The following is a 24,135-nucleotide window of genomic DNA, read 5'->3' as shown; positions in this document are numbered from 1 at the left end:
GTCTAGGTCCAAGAATTGTGTAGAATCTTCAGCCCAAAGGCACACAGCGCCTCACGGCTCCAAGCTGAGAACTAGCACCTCTGCTGCACCAACTAGGAACAAGCTGGGCAAGAGGCAATGCTACCAGGATGCTCTGAATACAGTTTCCCAACCAATCACTTTTCAGGTTGCTTAGTCCCCCTGCTGCTCCCCTAGTCTGATACTCCTAAACCTTGAGCATCTCCAGAATAGTGGCCACCCTTTTGCCACTGGACTCTCTCTCTCAGTGTACTTTGGGGATATTGTTTGCTTCATTAATCTTATTCCATCTCTTTTCTGTTTTTCAGAGATTACCAAAATTTTATGTTCACCAGTGGATACTGTTTTCCTGGCATTGCTACTGATTTGTTCTCGTATAAATATATTTTTTCTGTTATTGCTAGGGAATTTTGTTTCTGCATGATTGTGCTGTTTTCTTCCAAGTAACTGATGTTTCTTGATTGACTCATTCATCATTAATTTTCCCTTGTTCAAATGTCAGTAGCTGCTGTTCTTGTTCACTGTACCCTGCCTCCAGTATTTCAGAGGACAGAGGAAAACCTGCTCCCTGGGGAGTTAACCTGCTCCCTGTGGAGTTGGGCAAGAAGAAAGTTGGAGAGAAAAAAAGGAAAGAAGTGGGAAGGAGGGGTAAGTGTATGTGCTGTCAGCCCTCTTGATCCAATCTTTATATCTATTAGTTTTTTTTAATTTATTCATTTTTGAGAGACAGAGAGAAAGGCATGAGTGGGGAAAAGAGAGAATGAGAGGGAAACACAGAATCCAAAGCAGGCTCCAGGTCCTTAGCTGTCCACACAGAGCCCAATATGGGGCTCGAACTCACAGACTACAAGATCATGACCTGAGCTGAAGTTGGACGCTTAACCAACTAAGCCATCCAGGTGTCCTTCTTTATATCTATTCTAATTTCCACTACCTTAACCTCATCATACTACAGACTTACGGTGCTGGCATTCAAAGAGTCACCCTAAGATTACTTCCTATAAGGGGTTCAACTTCTCCAAACATATATTTGCTTAAATTTACATTTTTATCATTTACTCAAAGGACATTATTAAATGATTTTAGAGTGCATATTTCTTGGAGATAGATCCTATCACTAGATTATAAGCTCTCTTTGGATTATATGTTGAACATTCCAGAGTGATGGTTATTTGGTGGTAATGATGATGAGCATTGTGGGATGCTCTGTTCAATGCATCTTCCTGTTTCTGACAGGGTCACTGAGCTGACAGTATTTTGGAAAGCCTACCGGTGTCCATTTATCAGCCTCAAAGTGAAGAATACTTTCATTTTAAAATTCTACAGCTTTAGGGGCACGTGGGTGGTTCAGTCAGTTAAGCATCCGACTTTGGCTCAGATCATGATCTCTTGGTTCTTAAGTTTGAGCCCCACATTGGGCTCTGTGTTGACAGTTCAGGGCCTGGAGCCTGCTTTGGATTCTGTGTCTCCCTCTCTCACTGCCCCTCCCTTACTGACAGTCTGTCTCTCTCTCAAAAATAAATGAACATTTGAAAAACTTTCTTAATTCTATAGCTTTATTATTTACTAAAGCATCTAATGTCTTTTTGAATTTAAGTATTTTTAGCCTGTATCACCTCTTACACACAAAACTTGAGTTAGTTTTAGTGTTTAGTTAGTAATCTAACTCGAGTTTGAGCCCCATGTCGGGCTCTGTGCGGACAGTTCAGGACCTGGACCCTGCTTCTGATTCTATGTCTCCGCCCCTCCCCTGCCCCTGCATCACATCCCAGCAGAGCAGCTGGTGTTACTATTCCTACTGAACAAAAACTAAGGAACACAGTGATGAAGCAGTTAATCGTATGCTAAACAGGGGAAGAAGCAAAATGAGCTGTTTTGTACATGGAAATCCCTGTATTACACACTAGACTCTGATGGCAGTCCTTGATGAGCAGTGAGTGTGCTTGTTCCTTATTTTCACAACCCTACTTACACTACAATTATACTAAGAAAATATGCTCATGCCTATATGAGTAGGACTCTCTATGCATTAAAGCTGACTGATGGATGAGGAATTCCTGTAGGATGGTGTTGTGGTCAACATACTTAACATCACCCATCACTGCATTTATATACTGGCCCTTGGCAGATGGGCTTTTTTAAGAAAAATCAGGCACAGGGGCGCCTGGGTGGCTCAGTCGGTTACGCATCCAACTTCAGCTCAGGTCATGATCTCATGGTTTCTGAATTCTAGCCCTGCATCAGGCTCTGTGCTGACAGCTCAGAACCTGCAGCCTGCTTCAGATTCTGTGTCTCCTTCTCTTTCTGCTCCTCCCACACTTGCATCCTGTCTGTCTCTCTCTCAAAAAAAAAAACCATTTAAAAAAATCAGGCACAGACTTTATAGGATTCATAGAGTATAAAAATAAACTATGGGAAATATTCCAACCATCTGTGACACAGATGTACATTGAGCAGGAGGAGATGGTGCGGATTTCTGTAAAAAGTGACCATCACTCATTCTTCAAGCTTGGAACTTGTTGCCAAAAGCAGAAACCAGCTCTTAGTGTTAATGGAGTTATTATCTGTTTCATATACCACCTAGTAATTGGTTTCCATTCTCTAGAATCATCTGGTAAAAAAAAAAAAAGCAAGCTAGTAGGCTAAGAAGAAATTAAAGACATAAAACAATCATATCTATTCTGCATTATCTTCATTCACAGCTCTTTCTGAAAGGGCCCTGTACCCACTTCTTGGATTCCCTCACTATACACCTCCCTGCTCTTTACTCAGGGCTTTAAAGGACTGTTCCCAGCAAGGACTCTCCAGGTGACTGCACGCACATGAGGGTTGCCACCTCTATTTTTTAAAGCCACCTTCCATTAATACCGGGAAGGCAAAATCAACAGGGTGTTGTGTATCTCAGGTGATAAAGTTTGAAGGTTGTCAATGAAGTGTGTACATGCTAACAGGGGAAGCAAAACACCAGTCAACATATGGAGCACAATGCTTTTAAAGAAGGAAAACCTCAGTGAGCCCATGAAAGTAGAGCATACATTGCATATGTTTGCCAAGAATGGAAGCTGTAGGCTCACCGAAATGAACCTCAATTACCCAGAGATACGGATACACAGATATGTGTAGATGGGGACAGATGGGCACACACACACACACATGCATACAAAAACATTCACAGAGAAAGCTTTTACTGCCTGTCTTAATTTTTCTGTTTGCTGGGCTCTTGTTAACGGGAAAGTCTTTCTGTAGAATAATTAATTAACCTGTAGGGTTGAGCACTTGTGGAGTAGAAAAACTGCTACGTGTCTAACCACTGTTTGGTTTTAGTTACCTGGGTTTTGTAGATGTTTTGTAGGCAGGGGAAAGATTTTTTTTCTGAAACACACACCAAAGCCTTGAGAGTCCAGGCAGAGGCAGGCTGAGGTCTCTGGCATAGACTGCCAATTTCTTCGCTGCAGGTGAAGACAGACCTTCACAAGCAGAACAGCTGCTCTGGTCCCACAGTAGGTCCCCATTCCTTTCAGAACAAGACATAGAGTTAGCTTGATTTGCTCCAACTATAAGTGGGACAAGCAGGGGGAAATCATGGTGAAATCATATGAAGACCAAATCAAGGGGTCCCAGATTTAAAACTCACCAGTACCACCATCCTCAACAATAACAACAAAATCTCTGCACACTTTAGCAGCTGGTACTAAGAATTACCTCCCCAGAAGGGAAGCTTTCCACTGTTTGTTTTTAGAGCTTACCATTTAATGAAAAAGGCAGAATTTCTATTTCCATGGCTCAGAGATTTTCAGTGATCCCTCTTGTAGACTGTTTGATCTCCTATTCTCTACATGCTCTTTTGCAGAGAAAAACCGTGAGCATCCTGAGCCTAATTTCTGTGCATTAGTATTTTCTACTGTCATCACTGTAGCTACTTAGAATATCTTAGTGAACTCTCCTGCTTACATGAAGGGAACCTAGGTTTAGCAGGTGCAAGACTGGGAAACAGCGCCCCCTGGAGGAAGACGGTGAAACAATGCTAGAAGAAAAAAAGTCACTGAAAGACAACCAGTGAATAAAGGGTGGCCCTAAGGCCCCCTTAATTTGTGCAGCTCTTCTTTACGTTCCCAACTGTGAAACGGTTATTCTCACATAAATTTTCCTGTTCATCTTCTTATACTTGAAAGTGTACATAATCTCATGCAGATCAGAGGCCCTTAACATTTTCCTTCTAAAGGAATCCCTTTCAATATATCCAAAATTTTGTGTGTTCCCATATTTGGCAATTTTTAAGATCAGCAAGAGATACTATCAGTGGGAATGCTAAAGTTGTGAGACATCAGTAAATCAGCTAATCGCGAGGCTTCATGCATATATATTGGGGGAGAAGGAAATGGGTTGTCACTTCTTTCTGTTATAGAAATTAGAGGTCCTGGGGTTTCCCAGCCTTCCTGGAATAGGCAGAGGTAACCACACCTTTCTATGGGGAGGTCCCTGGGCTAGGAGTCCTCTGCATTTTGTCTAATATCTACTGACTCACTGGAGACTAGAGAATGTCCCACTGCTATTTTTATTATTATCCTTCTGGTTTTCACATAATTTCTCTGAGCAATATGCTTATGACTAGTTCTTTAGTTTTATTTTCTACGTAACATAGGAGTTGGTACTAGGTTTTTTTTGCCCTTTAAATACTTCCCTAAAGTCATAACATTGGGGTTTTTTTGTTTTTAAACAAAACAAAAACAAACCAAAGCAAAACAACCAACCTATTGACTAATGAAAACTATCTATGGCCAGTAATTCCATGCTTAGGGATATACCCAAGAGAAATGAAAACATATCTACACAAAGTCTTATATGCAAATGTTCATATTTATTAACATTTTAAAGCCTTTTTTTTTATAAGAGTGAAATGTTTTAAACAATCCAAATATCAATGAAATGGTGAATAAACAACATGTGGCATTTCCATAGGATGGAATACCACTCAGCATTAAAAAGGGACTAAATATTGAGACATGTGACAATATGGATGAACCTGAAAGGCTATGCTAAAGGAAAGAAGCCAGACTCAGGAATTTATGCATCATATGATTCCATTTATGGAAATTTTCTGGAAAGGGCAATAGAGACAGAAAGGTGAGTGGTTGCTTGGGATGAAGGTGGGCACAGGGATAGATCTCAAATAGGCATGCAGGATCTCTTTGGGTGATGGATGTGTTTCAAAACCAGATTGTAGTAATAATTGCATAACTACCTTCATTTATTAAAAATTATCAAACTGTGGGCTTAAAATAGGTAAAACTGATGGCTAATAAATCATAACTCATGCTGAAATACAAAAACCCCAAATTAAAAAAGAAAACTTATCACCTCTAGCTTCATGAAGATTGTATCCTTAAAAAAATATTCTGATAATTAAACTTCATGGTTATTGAGTTATTGACCTTAGGAATTTATTTTTGGCATGCTAGCTTAAATCACTCATGCCAAAACTTCTGTGGCAAAAGAACACCGTTTAGGGTACATCAGCTAGGATTCTGCCTGGGGGCGGGGGTGATTCAAGTTGAGTATGGTGGGTAGTACAGAGCCCCAGGGAAAGCAGCAAGGTCTACAGTGGAAGAAGGGGGGGGCCACGAACAGTGGCTAATGCTACTTCATTATTCCCATCTCTAACCCAGGTATGAAGGCTGAGAATGAATCATTGGGTTTGGCATTCTGAAAAATACAGGGTGCAGAGCTCAGGTCAGGGTCTGAGCAACAAGAAGTCAGGGGCTCAGCCATAGAGCTGCGAGTCCTGGCTGGAAGATCAAGAGGTTCCTGATGGGAATTCTAGGCTTATGTTGACTCTGTATCCCAGGGTCAACATCATGGCCTGTTATTGGAATATAAATATACTTATTCACGCAGGGACATGACTCATAATTATGAATTTAGAAAATGTAGCTCTTGTTTGATACAAACCAAAGGATTTGTGAAGCAGGTGCTCCAAATCTATTTCGCACATAAGGGACTGTAGAAAGAAAGCAAAAGAAATACTCCTTCCTTAGCACCTGGATTTTCAGAGTTTTCTGTGAAGACTTCAAAGCAACAGTGATTTATTAATAAGTATTCTCATCCAGCCACAAAACACTGCTCTAACCTCTGTGATACAGCCCAATGCTATTGCCAGGAACAATGTTGAGACAGCAGGCCCTAATTCCTTTCTTCTGCCCTGCCTGTACCCAGCACTCTCTGGTTCATCTTGGAAGTGTTACCTGCCTCTCTTTCTTAACGCTTCTGGCCATAAAGGAGTTTATCTGGGCATCTGGATGGACCTCTAGATCTTAAGGTGGAACAGAGACAACTTGCCTGGCTCCAGATGAGGATCTCTCATGTTTGTTTTTTAAGGGAGAGAGAGTACAAGTGAGTATGGAGTGGAGAGGGAGACGGAGGGAGAGAGGGAGAGAGAAGCAGGGCTCATGTTTACTCAAAGAGGATCTCAAGCTCACCCAAAGTGGCTTTGGAACTCACCCAATGCAGAACTTGAACTTGACATACATTTAGAAATTGGCAAATTTGTGTGTGTGTGTGTGTGTGTGTGTGTGAGTGTGTGTTCTTTATTTAGTATCTCTCCCTTCAAGCTATGGGTCAGGGCAGGTGGGAAGTAGAAAAGTTGTTCATGGATCTTTGCAATGGGGTGGGGTATAGACAGCTTCAGTCTCTACTAACTCTTGGTTTCAGCCCAGGTCATGATTCCAGAGTCATGGGACAGAGTCCCACATTGGGCTCTGGGCTGAGTGTGGGGTCTGCTTAAAATTCTCTCTCTCTCTCTCTCTCTCTCTCCTGTCTGTCCTCCCATGTTTGCACTTTCTCTTAAAAAAAAAAAAAGGAAATTGTCATATCTGAAAGCCCTTGAAGGTCACATCACATGGTCTCAGGTTGGGGGAGGAGAGGTAGGGTGAAGGAGAGCAAAAAATATAAGGAGGTGTATATCTATTTAAAAAACTCTTTCTGGGGTGCCTGGCTCGCTCAGTCAGGGGAACATGTGATGACTCCATCGTGGGGTTGTAAATTCAAGCCCCATGTTGGGTGTAGACATTAGTTAACAACTTTAAAAAAAATTCTTTACAACAGATAACCTAATGCTTCCTTACAGGGTGATCAGGATTTAGCTTTATTTAATCCAATATTCTGTTGGCAAACACTGCAAGCCCTCAAAGACCAGCAGGAGAATGATGGCCTAGTTTATCCACGTTAGAGACATGTTCGAGCTGTGATAAAGCTGTTTTGCCTAGACGCTGTACTTGGCTCTGTAATTCATGGATAGTGTGCGCTGTGAGGGGAGGAGGAACAGACTGAAGCTAAGGAGTAAGGGTTTCCTTGGTTCTGCTACTCACTAGTTATATGACCTTTATATTCTAAATGGGTTGTTGTTTAACACATACAGTGTTATCCACTGTGCCCATCTCTGTCTCTTAATTCATGTATTTTGACCATTCACATTTAAAGTTATTGTTGATCTAATTCTGTTAGTGTCTTGTTTATAACCTTCCTATTCACTATACTTGTTCTTTTATTTGCTTTCTCTGGTTTAGAACATTTTATATGATTCCATTTTATCTCTCCTCTTAGATTATCAATTATATTTCCTTTTTATATTGGTTAGCAGTTGCCCTCGAGTTTGCATGTACATGTACAACTAATCTAAATCCACTTTTAAGTTCACCTTCAAATAGCACCACACTGCTTCATATGTAATGCCCAGTCTACTGATTAGTTCTCCAAAGGCATTCTTGGTTACGTTGTTGTGGATTTCCAGCATTTTCGTTGGATTTTTCTTCTCCATCTCTCAGCTTACATTACCCTTCCACTTGTTCACAGTGTCCCCTGTTTTCATTAGAGTACTCAACATATTAATTAGTCATTTTAAATTCCTTGTTTGAAAATTCCAACATTTGTGTCATATTTGAATCTGGTTCTGATGCCCTTCAGTTTGTGGGGGTTTTTTCTTATCTTTTAGCATGGCTTGCAATTTTTTGTTAAAATTTGGACATAATGCTATCAGGTAATTAGACCTGAGGTAAAAGGCTTCTAGTGTGAGGATTTATGTTATCTGGGTAGGAGTTGGGGCTGCATTTAATGTTTGTTGTAACTGTAGGAGCCAAAGCCTTCAGCTCCCTCTACTGTCCTTACTTCTGCATCCTCTGCTGTTTTGGGGCTTCCCTAAGAACTTCTCCTTGAGGGGTGCCTGGGTGGCTCAGTCGGTTAAGTGTCTGGTTTTGGCTCAGGTTATGATCTTGTGGTTTGTAGGTTTGAGCCCCATGTTGGGCTCTGTGCTGACAGATAGCTCAGAGCCTGGAGCCTGATTCAGATTCTGTATTTCCCTCTCTCTCTGACCCTCCCCTGCTCACACTATCTCTCTCTGTCTTTCAAAAATAAATAGAAAACATTAAAAAAAAAAGAATTTCTCCTTGAAAGGAGTCTGCATCTTGCTCTTTCTGCTTTTTCAATTGTATGTCAATTGTATTTAATACCTGTTGATGTGGTGGCAAAGTGTGTGTGGGGAAGTATAATTTTTTTTTTACAATTTTTATGTCTGTTTTTGAGAGAGAGAGAGAGAGAGAGAGAGAGCAAGTGGGGCAGGGACAGAGCAAGAGGGCGACATAGAATCTGAAGCAGGCTTCAGGCTTCTGAGCTGTCAGCACAGAGCCCAACATGAGGCTCAAACCCACGAACCATGAAATCATGACCAGAGCTGAAGCCGGACGCTTAAACAACTGAGCCACCCAGGCCTGTGTCTTTGGATCATGGGATTCTTAGTATTATTACTATTTTTTTTTTTACCCCTGGGGTAAAGATAAGAAGGCTTGAGGGCCTGGAATTGGGTAAATGTTCCTCTCCCATGTGGGACAAGCCTCTGGTACAGTCTTTTCCCCTGGAAAGTCCTTTCTTATGGAGAATGTTCTGGGCATATCTCAAAATGGTTACCTTTCTCCTCCACTTGCCAGAACCAGCAGATGTGTCTTGACTCTTCACCATAAGAAACTGGTGGGGTTCCTGTAAAACCCTTGAAAATCCGGAAAACCCCGTGAACGCAGCTTCCAGGAGTTTGTGATTCTCAAACCAGCCCACACTCAGCCCCCAGTAACCTGTCAAAGTCACCATCTGAGTGGTCCCACCAGCTGACGGCTCTAACAGCTTCCACTCCAGGTAAGCAGCTCTCAGCTGGGAATCTCTGTATTCACCCTCTTCTCCAGATTTCAGAACAGCTTGTCTTGCAATCTCAATTCTCTGAGGAGTGCAAGGAAAGGCATTACTTTTAGGATTGTTTTTTTTTCCCCCAATTTTTTGTTTTGCTTTATTTCGTTTTGTTTCATTTTGTTGTAATGACAGGAGTGACAACCTCCAAGCTCGTTACACACAGGGTCTGCCCGGATTTCTAGGTGTATAATCTTGCACAAGTTAACTTCTCTAAGTCCGTTTCTCCCTGTATGACATAGAGACAATAAACCTTTTAGGCCTACTTGGTGTCATCATTTACATTAAAGTGCTTTGTAAATGGTAAAGCACTACAGTTATAGGGGTTATTAATACCAATTTGTCAACATCCACCACAAATTTGTTTTCACCAGGAAATATCTATTAAGCCAGGAATAAGCAGGGGACATGTCTCAATTCTACAACTAGTGCTCCACCTTGCTCTTTACCCCTCCCCTAGAAGCAGAGAACAAGACTCTGGAAATGATGGAACCGTAATATGGAAAAAATCTCTATCTATAAGGAACAGACTGTTGGGTTGTTATGTAAGAAAAATCATTTTATTGTCTGAAGTCACTGAAGTCTTGTTTATTTGTTACAACAGCTAGTGTTATCCTATCTAATAAAGAAACTGATACCTTGATGTTGGGGTTACAGTTACATAAACCTAAAATACATGAGAATAGTTTAAGGGCTGAATGCCAAGAAAAGAAAAAAAGAAAAAAGTGGAAGGACCGAGATTCAGGTCACGCTGTGGTGCCATACTGAGTAAAAGTGTCACCTGTTCGGTTACAAAACCTGAGTGTTTAAAGATTCGAGACAATAGGAAATAAGATTGTAAAAGGCCTGGAGCAAAGGCCCGTTAAGGTTTGTCAGGTAAACAAAGAGCCTCAACCTTGAGGAAAATAAAGATGTGGATGTGAAGTCCTCATCCAAGCCTTGGCTACCGGAGAACCACTGCTGACAGGTGCTGGTCTTGGGGCAAGGAAGCAAAAATAGAATCCCTGCTCCCCATCCCTCCCAGATCCTCCCCACGCACCTGCCACATCCACTCGACACCATCCGCACTTCCATGGGCGGCCTATGCAGCCCTGTTCCAGCGCTTCCCATGCCTCTCCTCTTTTGAGAGGCTACTGTTCTGGGTTCAGCTCTGGAACCCCAGAGCCCTGGTGCGGGGCTTGGAAAATGTACTTTGAACAGCTTAGATTTCATCCAGTAGGTGGCAAGGCCTGCTTCCTCTCACACACCTGCCTTCTTTATTATTCCCCTCTTCTAATTCAGGTTTCTGCTATTTCCTGCTTCGGAAGATTCCGGCTGAACAGGCCATGCTGGGGTTTAGAGGGGGAAAGCGGTGTGGTTAGGGTGAGGTGTGCAATGTGGGAGATGGGAGACCAACATCCCAGAGAACCTGCTGGGATCCCTCTCTGGTCTCTCTTGAGTTACAGGCTGTCTGAGTCCCTTGTATGTGGAGACTTGCGGGATTTCTATGCAGTTAGCCACTATGAAAATCAAATTTCATCTCGACTCTAGATACATCACTGCAATGGTTTTCAGGGCTAAGACCAATAAAACTAAAATGTGTGAGAAGAGAACTCTAATAAGAAAGTAATTTAAGACAGAAGCCTATTAAGTTAACCTACTATGGTTAAACGTTTAAATTTAGGAAATGCCCTCCCTGTCTTAAGACCACTCTGGGAGGCACAGTGGCTTCTTGTTTAACTCCAGGCTTAGTCACTTCTGTGTTCTCACCTAGGCATTTCCCAGGGGCTGCTTTATGACAGTCCATCTCTTCCTCAGTGGGAGGCAAAGGACATACTCCCAGGGTGGTGGTGGCAAGACTTGGGCTTGGCCCTGCCCCACAAGCAAGTGGCCCTGCCCAGCCCCACCCCACGTGGGCACCTAACCCCGCCCCCGCCCACACAGTAGTGATGGGTCAGGGTCACTTCTGAGGATGGAGGTCCTGAGCAACAGTGGGGTGCTGCCAGGAAGGGTGCAGCCAGGTTTTGCTCCAGGATGCCTCTGAGCAGCAGTGTAGGGAAAACGGCTTCAGGAGACAGGGGCATGGACACTAGCTCTAGGTCTGGAAGGGGAGGCAGTGGGCTCTGGAGGTGAGGGGATGTCAGATGACCTCTGTGGGGAGAAGGGAGAAGGGCGGGGGGCGTGAGGTCCTGCAGGGTCAATAGCCCTGGAGGGTAGGGGTGGTTGTGGGAGCGCAGGTTTTGGGACACACTGCTAAATACTCAGGAGATGCTGTGGAAACTATCTCCACTTGCTTCCAAAATATGTTAGGAAAATGAACCAAATGCTAGAGAAAAATGACCTAAATCTAAATGCCAGAAGTGGGGGATGGCACCCAGGTGTCCAACCTTCTGTTTCAGAAAAGAAATGGTATGTTTTTAACTTAGGACTAACTTTAAGACCTTAAATTCACATTATTATTTACACTATAATGTTTCAACTAGAAAAGAAGTAATGAGCTTATTAGGTATGAAATGACTTTAACAAGACTTTGCTAAAACTTTACAGAAAAATTATCCCTGTTAAATCCTTTGTATTTCAGTGGAGGATGAAGGGCTACCACACTGCCTGTCGCCAGTGTTGCCAACGGTCACACTTTAGCCTTGCTTCCCTTCCACAGTCCTGTCCCCAGCAGCCATCTAAGCAGGCCTGAGCTGCCCATCACTGTCACCAGGCCTCAAGGACCATGCGTGGCCATGGAGCACCTTCCCTGGAAACACAGTACATGTCAGGTTTGGCACATATTTTTTATTTTTATTTTCACATTTACAAACTCAGGAAGCCATTCTGCGAGAGGGGAAGTTGAGGCTGTCTGGAGGAAAAGCAGGGTTCCTGGGCACTGTGCAGAGTTGGGCACTTAGGACTTTTCACAGGGAAATGATTCTGAATCTCAAGAGCCCTCCCTGTCAGGCAGCATCTGAAACAGTGGCTGTGGCTTGCTCCTCTGTGCCTAGAAGATGCCTTACTGAAGGCTGCCTGGGCCCAGGAATTTATTGCTGGTGAACTTGACTATCCAATGTACAGTCCAGGATGATGGCCTTATCAGAAATGGGTCCAGTGGTATTTTGCAGAGATGACAGGAAATGGCAACATGTAAACTGCACTGATTCTGCAGTGCTGGGTTGCCCACACTTGCCTCTGGTCGCAGGGGAGGGCCCTAGAGATGGGTGTTGTCCTTCCGGATGGGACAAGGAGGCGGGATGTGCTCAAATCCACAGCAGCTGGAGTGCCAGAACCCAATCAGCCCTCGCTTTCCTGATGCTACGTGCCCCATGGGGCCCCCAAAGGTGTTCCCTTTCTCAGATGGAAAGAACGTACAGTCCCCTCACTTTCCAAAGTTGTATCTCTTAGGCTGAGTGAGACAAGTGTTTGGCAGGCAGTTCAGAAATACAGACTAGAAGTGCTTAGGCATAGATTTTGGAGAGATGACCGCTAAAAAGTACCCTCGGGTCACCTCTGAATTTCACAGAACAAATAGTCACGGAAAGAATGGTTTGCCTGTGATTGTAGCAGCGCCAAGATGAAAGCCAGAGGTTTAATTTTATTTCTCATATCTGATCCTGTATTAGCTCCATGTGATTTTTGCAGACCATTAGCTTCTCCATCTCTCCTAAAAGTGCTGGGTGCTAGTCTTACAAACTTCCAGTGACAGGCGGGCCCTCCCCCCACTCCAGGGAGCTGTGTGTCTGCCTCGCTGACAACAGAAGGAAATGACTCCTCCACCATGTAATTTTCCTTCCCAGACCGTCAGACTACAAATGTTTAGTCCCTTTCCCGCTTCTGAGGAGAGCAAAGGCCTCATGGCATTGGTAGGGGAGGGGACCAAGGCGGGAGCTGCCAGGGCCCTCAGTGCACCTTACGTCCAAACGAAGTGTAATGGTCAGGGTCCAGCTTCATCAGCCGAGGCATGCACAGGTCCATGGGGGCCTGCAGCGTCTCCAATAGGAACGGGATGGAGGGCGTGTAATTTCTGTGCTCACATCTCCCACCTGGTTAGCCTCTGGTCTAACAAAGATACTTGAATTCACAGTTCTACACATTAGTTTAGCAAAAAGTCTGGTTTCTGGTACCCAAAGAGCTTAAAGTCCCCTTCAAAACGTGCATACAGGCGCCGGATGTCTCGTTTGCTGATGCCCAGAAAGTAGCGCTCCACCTTGGTTCTATTATAGACGGTGATGCCCGGAGGGATGGTGGGGTAAGACACCAGGTGGTCTATGCCAGCTTCTTTTAGGATGTACGGGGCATCGTCCTCCAGGGTCTCGTGGTGACCAATCACACTGTACTTTATCTCACAGGGTGCACAGAGTTCAACATATGTCACCCAGTGAATGATGTGGTCCCCAAACTGAAGGTCCAGCCATCTGTGGTTTGGATCACCCAGGTAACGTACAAAATCTTCAAACTGGATGCCCCTGGTCTCTGTTCGGTTCCTCCTGTACTTCCTAATGATGCCAGGGGCAATCTCATGCCTGTACCAAGGCTCAAAGCGGGGATTGTGAACAAACTTATCCTTAAATGCCGAAATCAGCCTTTCGAAGGGATCTCTTACGATAAAGAACTTGAAGTATGTTTTCAAGCTAAGGAAGCAAATGAAGATAAACAAGCAATTAGGCCAAGGCTGTGCTGTTAACCAGGACGAGGTGGAAAGGGGCAGCGTGCCTGCTGTGGCCGCCGCCACCATGTCTAGAACACACACCCCTGGGAGCAGCAAGTTACATGCATTTCTGAATCCACTCAGCCACCTCTGAAGCAGATCTTGTTACTGACCCACCTTACAGTGAGGAAGTGGGAACTCAGAAACCGTAACTGTCCCGGGCCACAGGACCCCTCATCCGAGAGGCTCACTGTGAAGGCATCTATTTATCTGAAGAGATCCTTGCCTATTTCAAAACTCCAAGAACATTTAAAGGTCCTGCTGTTGGGCAGAGAACTGATAAGGCCAGGAACCCTGAGGCAGAGCAGCGGAGGCTAGAGGAAGTTATTTAGGGCCCATCTGTAGAGTCCATTCACAACGGCCAGGAGACAGACAAGCCAGAGCAGGGGCAGGTAGGAGAAGTAGGGAGCGGGGTTCAGGCTCCAGCTGGCAGGAAGGCGGCCAGGGGAGCTGCCAGTCGTGACGGGGGTGGCGCAGTGGCAACAGCGTGGTGGGCCTGTAATGGTGCTGACAGAACAATGATGACATCGGCCACTGCTGTAATGATAGGGCTTCACACCAGAAACTGCGCTCAGTGCTCTGCACACCTGAACTCAACTTCTCTCACACGTGCTCTCATGAGATCAGTGCTTAGGTGAACAGCAGGACGCCCTTACCCAGGAGGCTGCTCTGGCATTGAACACCTGCATTCTACAGGTTTCGTGCAAACTGGGAAGACCAGACAATGCCAGAAGCAATGAAAATCAAGTGGCTGAAAAGTAAGGGAGGTCAGAGTTCATTTGATGCCCTGATATTTATTTGTTGCTTATGCATTCTGATTCCTTTTAAGCCTTGTTCTAATGGTCATTTCCTAGCTAATAAAAAGAAATTTTCTTAAAAAAATTTTTTTTTAATGTTTATTTACTTTTGAGAAAGAGCACAAGCGGGGAAGAGACAGAGGAAAAGAGGGAGACACAGAATCCAAAGCAGGCTCCAGGCTCGAACTCACGAACCATGAGATCATGACCTGAACTGAAGTTGGGACACTTAACCGACCAAGCTACCCAGGTACCCCTAAAAAGAAAATTTCAATTTACTAGCTAAGTGAGTTTTAAAATGCCTAGTCTCCATCCTTGCTGTGGTCAGGGAGGTCTGTCTCTCTCTGCCACGTCAGGTCCAGCCCCCACCCCTCTCCTTCAGGCAGCTACGACAGAAGCAGGTGTAACACCTTTGGAAGAAAATGAAAAATTAAGTGGGGATCTCCTGTAATCCAAATCTCTTTCCTGTGATATAAAGGTCATACTCAGTAAGGAATCCATAAAACTTAACAGAACTGAAGCAGAAAAAAGACAACTACTCATTTCTACTAAGAAAATTGTCTAACCTTTGTTTCAATGGGCCGCAGGAAGGTAAGGGTGGAGGAAACATTGTTGAAATTCTCAAAAGGTTTGTGAATTTAAATGCACTGAACCCTGAGCATATGCTTGGCAGCCTCTAGCCCAAGTAAATCAAAAGGCCCGAGTAGTCCTCAGAGCAATGAGAGACGCATGGCAAGGACGGAACTGGGCCTTGGATTTTGCCAAAATTCCCCTCCCCTTAGGAACCTCTCCTACCGCTTCTGAATTTCTGCATCGCTGAAGGAAGAGAGACGAGGGAGGCCGTTCTTCTCGTGGTCGTGAACCACGTTTTCAGGGATCTCCTCAATGGAAGGAAAGGCCCCTGGTAAGGAAACAAGGGAGAACAGGTTGACCACCTCAGTGCTACCTATAAAGGAGGCTGCTCAGTTTCTTAACTCGGGCCCAGTGTTACCCGCAAGCCCACCTCCTAAATCTCAGTTTAGGTCTTTGAATTCCAACTGCCTCTGCAAGGAGGCGAGAGTGAAGAAAGCTTCTGGTAATCTATAAGCCGACTAGAGGAAACCGACAGGTTGGGGGGCGGGGAGGACAAGTGGAAAGGACACTGCCTATACCAACCCCTGGCAGCACACCTAAATTTGGTTAAATCTCACCTTTAAAAAAGATCCCTGTATGCAGAAAGAATTCCTAAAACAAACAATACTCATTCTACTCTGAAACTGGGGGGAAAAGCCAAGGGAGTGGGACCGTGAAACATAGTGCAGACTGTGGCCCTGCTGGGGGGTCTGTCACTCCCAACGGGCTTGGCTTTCCCTGTCCCACATCCCCAGGCCAAGGTGGCTCCTAGGCAACCTCACTGCATCCCAGACCAGCAAGTGGCAAAGCCGACTGGTGCTAGGAAAACCTGGCCACTGTTGTGGGAGCAGTATGATATACCCAAAGGAGGTGACAAGGACGACAGGGACTGTCTAAGAAGGAAGGGCAAGAACCTTGGGTGCACCCCGTTCTCAGGATGGTGGACTGGGTAGGTTTTTCATTCTTTTCCCTATTTAGCCAAATGGAAACAAAGCGTCATTGTCCATGAAGGTTCTAGCCAAGCCTCTGCAAACCTTCCCATGCACCTTTGTGTTGGAGTCCTGCAGGGAAGGATCTCTGTTGGGCCATCTAAGCAGTGGCCACCGCCTTGTCTGTTTGACTTACACCTTCTCCAAGTACGTAGGTGCTGGCCCAGAGCTCCATGTGCAGTGCTATGGGTGACCATAAAAGGAGCAAGATGAACACCTGCTCTTGAGGGGACAGTGAGAGAACCAGCTCTGAGGACCCACACCAGGACCTGCTCCCGTACCTGTCCCCGTGCAGTCTCTAGGGACGCCTGAAGACAGCCACCAGAACCATCCTCTAGCTTATGGCCTGGCAAACCCGCCCCCATTTTTATCCTGTCCTTGTAAACTGGTGTTTACTTCTGTAAAGTCTGATGCTTTGCACGGGTGGTGGCAGATCTATGAGATGTTTGTGTAATTATTGTTTTAAATTTGATTTGTAACCTTATTCTTTGATGTCAAAAATCAAACATTCTGATGACTCAAGAAGCACACTAATTAAACACCATAAAATAAGGCAAGTGTCTCCCTTTTCTCCCTCAAACAACTATGAAAAGGCCAAATGACCAGCAACTCTGAGGACAGCGGAAGGTGTGGGCTGGAGGACAGAGACCCCAGGGCCACCTCCCACAGTGCTCTGAGGCCTGATTCGTGGTCCTGGACTCCCACTGCTGTCAACTGGAATGACTTCCTTTTGAAGCTGAATTTAGGACACAGAGCCCATATTTACCTTGGACCAATTCAAGGTAATTGGAGTTTAAACAAAGATGGCATCTAAAGAGAGTAGTGAGTAATCAAAACCTGTAATATATGAGGTCACTTTTCAATGATCTAATTTGTTCCCAAATAAAGATCCGATTTCCTGAAGCAAGTCAACTGAATACTCTGACCAAGGCAGCTCAGTGTAAAGTGGGGATTCTTTCCTTCTGCCCAAGTGGCACATAACGCCTCATCTGTGGGTGAAGGGGGCTCCCCTCTCAGGGTTGGGCACAGGCCCTTCCACTACAGAGGGGCAGCTGGCAGCGCAGTGAGTGTGGAACCCCGACTTAGCAACAGTTAAGAAGCAAAGCGGTGCATCTGAAGAGAAGGAAGGGGTCCAGCTGGGGGTGGGCAGGCTGCCTGAGACAGGGATTCGGCTGTGGAAAGTGAGGGGATTCTGACCGCAAGCAGAGGTCTTTGAAAACCTCAGGATCTAAAACTTTTAAACCACCAGCTTTTAAAGTACAACATCAACGGGGAAACCACAACAGAGGGCTGTCTGTGAGGTTACCAGCCCTTCCAGCACAACTGTCTCTTCCTTCCGCTCCTCCCTGCTGTCTTCCTCCGCCTCCCCTGCCCAGGCCACAGGGCCCCTCCCCAGGCAAACCCTGCCGTCCACTGACCCCAGACATCCACTGGGCGCCGCACGCACCATTTAACACGATCAGCACTTTCTTCCACTGGGTGTTGCCCACTTTAGGAGTCTGGCAGAAAAGAATCTTGTGCTTGTCACAGACAAATATCCGGTCCAGGACAAACTTGGAGACGGCAGTGTGTGAGAGATTCTTCAGGGCTTCGTCCCTGCAGACATTTCTGATGAGTTCCAGGCGCTCCATATAAACCAGGGGTTGAACAAGCCGGCTGTCTGAAAGCACTTTCCCGGTCGGCTGCAAGTGACAAGGAGGCAAAGGGGGCACAAGGGCTTTGTTAATAGAAAATAGGAGCCACCAGGGAGGCCCTGTCCCCTGACCTCACAGGAAGAGCAGGGCTCTGTAGGCACCATTCACCTTCAGGGCCTGGAATTCAGGCCACATGGTCATGCGGGATCAAAGCTCAGCTGAGACACGAGGATGTTTCTTCCTCCTCAGCCTGGACAGCCTGGACAACACTTTCTGATGGCAAACACGGTGGCCCATAGCTTCTTGGACACAGCAGGGTACTTTGCATTCAGGGATTTTAGTGCAGGCCAGTTTCTGCCCCCTTCCTGCTCCTAGCACTTCCTTCCGCATGATTCTGAGTGAATATATGTGGACTGTACCTAAGGACCAGTCCTCCACACAAGTGCTGTTTGAAGATCCTCTGGTATACAGGTAAAACAGTGTAATTAAAACCATGATTTAATTATTAATGAATTAACACTCATTCAGTATGGGTTTTAAAAATGCATAAGCCATCACTCCCCCTCCTCCGTGACAAGCACACAGTTAAGCTTCTCTGCAGGGTGGCTTAAGGGGAGAGACGAGTTCTGTGCAGCAGTGGTGTCAGCTGTGCCAAAGCGTGGCCACTGTGGGCAGGTGCCGAAGCACGTCCTCCCACCAGAAGACGGCGGGCGCATGGGTCCAGAGATCCCTGCCTGCAGGGAAAGGGGGCGTGGGAGCTCACAACTGGCCGGGGATGCAGGAACTGCGGGGGGGCACGGCCTCCAGCTGGGTCTCAGGTCGGGGTGCAAGCTGCACAAGGGCGCCGTGCACTTTTATTGTGCGCCGTCTAGACTCGGAAGTTCACCTCAGAGTTTCTGGAGTGGGTCTCTCAGTAGTTTCTCCCCTTATGTAGTTTCATTCCCAGTCTGCGTGTAGCCAGCCTTCACACATAAAGTACAACTCAAGTGTGAAAACCGAGTCCGCACTTGCCCTACGTCTTGGGCTGGCACTGACCGCCACAGAGAAGTGCGCCTGCGGCCCACCTCACTGCCACTCTTTGTAGACAACCCATTTTACTACTGGGTGCCTGTAGGATTTTTTTCTGTCATGTTCCAGCACATTAAAAATTTTGCCAGGATAGGTCAGTAATGGGTCTCGCGGCTGATGTGCCTGGAAGGCAGGGAGCCTTCTGCAATCTGGTTCAGAAAATGCCTTTTTTTCCTCAGGACACATGGGCAGGGTGGAGCCTATGTGCAACAGAAAGTCCTTTTAGATTAGAAGGCCTAGGTTAGGAGGAGGGCGGGTTTCTGGGTCAGTCCTCGCCCCTTGGCTCACGTGGATCTTCCCACCGAGTGGGAAGACTCCTTTGAGCAGAAACTAGTGCTGACGTGCTTCTGCATTTGCTCAGAGCAGCTGCACTTCCCACACCACTGGTGAGCAGAGCCTGCCCCTCTCCATCAACGCAGGTTAACACACGTAACCATGTGCCTGCCATTCAGGACATGGAGTCTTACACCAAACGTGTCATACCACAATGAATGTCTTTTAAAAAGGAAACACACAAAAAGTCTGATGGTGATTGAAGAGAATCATGGATTGCGATGGACCATAGCTGATGTTTCTTTTTCCTTTTAATGCTGGCTATTTCCTTAAAATATACAATGAGTATATCTTACTTCTTTATAAAAAAAGATGCTTTAAAAATATTGGCTGGTGGGGGGAGCACCTATAAAGACTCTAGGAGGTCCTAGAAAACTGTTCCAAGTCCTCTGTAGATGGTTTCTACCACATCTGGGTACTTTATGTATCGAAAGGTGGCCCTGCAAACATAGCACATTTTTGTCTGTTCCTTCAGCATGATCTTCACTAACTAAAAGCCACAACTGTGCCAGAGTGCCCTCTGAATTTCCTTCCCGGGCTGGTCTGTCCCTTTCCTACTGGCCATGGACAGTCTCCTTCCTCCCCTTTTCTACAGAGTGACAACCATTATTTCTAGCCACTTCCTGAAGTGGCCACAGGGCCTTTCCACTGCCCAATGAATCAGATATGAGTCAGGTTGGCAAGGAAAGCAGACACAAAATGGGCTCATTTGACTTTCCTTCTTAAGAGAAAGTTGATTTAAAAAACTGAAAAAGATGAAAAAGCTCAAGTTCCAAATTATGATGTATACTTTTGGGGACTGCTTCAGACCTAACAGCATATCCATAACGGAAATGGCTTTTGTTAACACCTGATTCAAAATCCTACTCTGTCACTCAGTAGAATCAACTGTCTGATGAATATTTACTGAGTCTTTACGCTTGGCTGCAACTGCAGTGTTCTGTGGAGACACCAGGGAAGCCTCAGCTGAGTAAAGATGTGTGGCACCGTCCACGTACGGGGGGGTGGGGGGGTGTACACGCCCTGAGTGTGTGTGTGTGTTGGGGGTAGGAGATGAGGGAGACAGAGCGGGCAGAGGGGACATGCTGGCAGTTCAGTAGTTCAGGGACACCCTGTCCTCAGTGACTTATTAACCCCTCCTTGTTCACATCACAGTGGAATGTCTGCCCAGAGATCTCCTGACTTTCCAAGAAGCATCCTGAAAGGCAGTTCTGAATAAAGATTCTGTTTCCTCCAAACCCACTCCTTTGGCCATCTCCACGGTGGCCCTTTTCCTCAGCATTTTGAAATGTTTCTGCAGCTATTTATTGTCTATTCATTCAAGTTATACAGAACTTCTTCCCAAGAATTCAAACCAGATAGTCCCCTAAATTAACTTTACTGAATGACCCAAATGCCCTTTTATCTGTTAAAATGCACTAGGCTTTCAAGGCAAACATTTATGGGGCAGTTGTAACAACCAGTCCTCCCCTGGGACCAGGTCAGCTACAAAACGGGGGAGAAAGGCCTAGCCTTCTAGAACACATGAGAGCAAGGACCCCGGAAAGACTGGGACAACAGAGGCTTCCACCACACCACACCATAACCAAACTCCCTGATGTACCTTTGCGCAGGTTTGGCAAAATTTCCTGGGTTTCCCCGGGGAAGGGAAGAGTATCTTGAGAATTCCTAACGGCTACTTCCTGAGGTCAAGACATTCTAGAAGTGAGAGCAGGCACCTGCAGACCTACCCCAGCTCTGATCCTTCCCAGGGACCTCCCTTCCTCCCTAGAGAGCAGGGGCACCTGCCCACCACCCTGGCCTTGGCCTTCTTGCTTTCATAGATGGAGTCTAATTTAACCTCATTCCTTCCCTGACCCCAACTCATATTCACTTATCGACACGGTCTTTGCCTCCTGTCCTCACTCTATTCCAATTGCTTTAAACCTCAGATCTAACTTGGATCACGGATGACACTCAGGAACAGTGCATCACAAGGCAGTGTCCCCAAACAAGTTCTCAAGAAACTGCAGAAAAATCTCCCTCCTTTTCAAATCTGGTTTTCTTCAAGCTAAAGTACTGAATATAAAGGAAGACAATTTCTCATTCAATGGTGCTAATAGACTGGCATGGCTTTCTGTCATCTTCCTTTGCAACTGTACTAAACCAGTTTAATGACTGGCATTGTTTTCTATTCAAATATTCAACTCTATTATGCACAAAGTAAACTTTCTTCTGCAGTTTTTTAAAACTTGGGGCACCTGGGTGGCTCAGTCAGTTAAACCTCTGACTTCGGCTAGGGTCACAATTTCTTCTTGAGTATGAGCCCTGCATCAGGCTCTGTGCTGACAGCTCGGAGCCTGGAGCCTGCTTCAGATTCTGTGTCTCCCTCTCTCTCTGCCTCTCCTATGCTCATGCAAAATAAACAAACATTAAAAAAAAACCTGAAGTATAACCAACATACAACATTATATTAGTTTCAGGTACACAACATAATGACTCAACAACTGCACAAAATAATCTTTTAAAAATGTGAGCTACACAACATGATCACCTTTAGAAGTCACCTTTCTTTTGGGAAAACATTGCTGAGTTTAACATCTAATGACTCAGAGCACTGTGTCTGACAACTGTCCCCCACTCCCTCACACCCCTTGATGCAAGGAAGTGTAGGGGACAGGGGCATATAGTTGAAAGTCCCAGCCCACTACCTGCTGTCCCTGACACATTGGCTCTGTTCCTTGAGCTTCACGCTTTCTAAATGCAAAATAAGAATAAAAATACCTACAGCTCAGAGGGCTGTTTTTGAGGACAAGTAAGATGAAAACTCAGTAAAGTCTTCTGTGAACTGCAAGGCACATTCTGGAGACGTATTTCCAACCACAATTTCTCCTGGAGGCCAACAGACTTTGCAGGAAGAGTGCTCCTCTGTCCCCTAAGAGTGCCCCCCTACCCCGGACGGTCACTTTTGTTCTTCTCAAGCCACAGCACCCTAGCAGCATCCTGGTCTCAGAACACTGCATTCCTCTTCTGAAACTCTTCCCCACCTCTGCCATTACTGATCCCAGTAACTTAACGTTTACTTCCTTACCTCTTTCTATTAAGGTCATGCTCCTATTTCCTTTAGGTTTTTCTGCTTTCCTGTCTCTGCGGGCCATCCACTCTCTTCCCTTGCCCTGGAAATGCCTCAACCTAAAAGCAACATTCTAGGCCTGCTTTAGGGAGTTCTGCAGACTGGATGAATCAACCAGCATCCTGCAAACCTGTCAACAGTATTTCCCTCTAGCTAGGCGCACGCTTTCTAGACTTTGTCAGGGTCCAACTTGTTGCCCTTCTGGTGCAAATCAAGGACAGGAGCGGTCTCCTTCTCTGTGTCTTAAATTCTGGGCTGATAAATGCCTTCTAGCTCGGTCTACCCATTTCATTCCTTTTGGCATAACTGCAAACCAAATCTTCCAGTCATGGAATGAGGGTTAGGAAGTGAGGGGTGGAATCTCAGGAGTATGCCCCTCATCTTGGCTCGAGAACAATGAGGAATTTTTGTGTAAAAGAAGCTTGGGGAGAAAGACTTGGGAGTTAGAATGTCACAGAAGGAGAGTACTGAGTGGCAGTCAGCAGTCTTGGGCTCTGCCACTAATGTACATATGATTCCAGACGATTAGCCTGTTCTCTTATCCATAGTGCCTGGAAGTGAGATTAGCTGCCTTCTGTCCAGTACTCCCTCCTAACTTTAAAATTACATGATTCTAGGTCAGAGACCTTTTCCCATTCTCTTGGTTTCCTCCTGACCTTGCCCAACATCCTCCATTCCCCTGGCAAGGCTCCCTCTCAGCTGGTCAGGAATTCAACATAATCAACATTTACAGAGGATCCATGATGTACAAAGCAACGTGAGGAACATAAAAATAGATGTGACTCTGCCACCTCCAAAGAGAAGCTAAAAAGATGAGCAGAAAGGTGCAGAAGCAACAGAAGCCACAACTACACAGCAGAAAGTGATGGTTAGAGGAAACCCGCTGACATGAACCCAGATGGAGGGGAGGCTAGTTCCTGTGTGATCAGGGGACCCACTGGGGCCAGAATGGGTGGAAAAGAGACATCACAGCTAAATCGGGGAGAGGCACCCTCTCTCAGCGCCCTCTGCCTTGCCGTGCCCACCTTCAGTTCCTCAAGAAAGTGCTTCTCTCCAGGCAACTTCCCCGCATCTGGCACGGCTGTCAGGAACAGAAACTCCTGTTTGGAGCTGTATGCTAGGAGACAGAGAGGTTAAAGCACGTTCTCATGGAGGAACAGACACACATCAGCAGGACAGAAGAGACGCCCCACAAAGAGGCCCCCACAAATATGCCCAACAGGTGCGACATCAGTTTGGTGGAGGAGAGGCCTTTCAACAAACGATGCTCCGGCAACTAGATGTCTACAAGACAAAAAAAAAAAAACTTTCCCTGAACCTCACACTTTATTCAATAACAAATGCAAAATGGATCAGCACTTAAATGTAATAAAACGTTGAGGGGCACCTGGCTAGCTCAGTGGGTTGAGCGTCTGACTTTGGCTGAGGTCATGATCTCACGGTTTGTGGGTTCGAGTCCCACATTGGGCTCTGTGCTGACAGCTAGCTCAGAGCCTGGAGACTGCTTCAGATTCTGTGTCTCTTCCCCTCTCTGTCCCTGTTCGCGCTCTGTCTCTCAAAAATAAATAAATGTAAAAACAAAAACAAAAACTTTGAAAAAAAAACCTAGGAGAAAATCTTTGGAAAACCTGATAAAGTGACTTTCCCCCCAAAAAACTTTTACTCTGCAAAACTC

The 24,135-nt window shown here is 45.6% G+C and overlaps 2 protein-coding genes across 4 annotated transcripts in view; both read right to left on the bottom strand.

Moving 5' to 3' along the window:
• Positions 1-13,182, bottom strand: part of LONRF2 (LON peptidase N-terminal domain and ring finger 2) — a 98,267-nt gene extending 85,085 nt beyond the window's left edge. The window contains exons 1-4 of the mRNA XM_029938500.1: positions 13,122-13,182; positions 9,882-9,910; positions 8,974-9,276; positions 3,970-4,042 (exon numbers count right to left, since the gene is read on the bottom strand). Of these exons, the coding sequence (XP_029794360.1) occupies positions 3,970-4,042; positions 8,974-9,276; positions 9,882-9,910; positions 13,122-13,182 (466 nt within the window). The remainder of the gene's footprint in view (positions 1-3,969; positions 4,043-8,973; positions 9,277-9,881; positions 9,911-13,121) is intronic.
• Positions 11,990-24,135, bottom strand: part of CHST10 (carbohydrate sulfotransferase 10) — a 31,110-nt gene continuing 18,964 nt past the window's right edge. For all 3 annotated transcript variants that reach the window (XM_029937144.1, XM_029937147.1, XM_029937146.1), the window contains 4 exons: positions 23,486-23,577; positions 17,761-17,995; positions 15,508-15,613; positions 11,990-13,838 (listed from right to left, as the gene is read on the bottom strand). In XM_029937144.1, coding sequence (XP_029793004.1) covers positions 13,301-13,838; positions 15,508-15,613; positions 17,761-17,995; positions 23,486-23,577 — 971 coding nt within the window. In that variant the 3' untranslated portion in view covers positions 11,990-13,300. The remainder of the gene's footprint in view (positions 13,839-15,507; positions 15,614-17,760; positions 17,996-23,485; positions 23,578-24,135) is intronic.

Source organism: Suricata suricatta, chromosome 4, assembly GCF_006229205.1.
Source record: "Suricata suricatta isolate VVHF042 chromosome 4, meerkat_22Aug2017_6uvM2_HiC, whole genome shotgun sequence".
Lineage (NCBI taxonomy): Eukaryota > Metazoa > Chordata > Mammalia > Carnivora > Herpestidae > Suricata > Suricata suricatta.
Note: the sequence above shows the minus strand (reverse complement) of the source record. Positions and strands in the feature narration are given on the sequence as shown.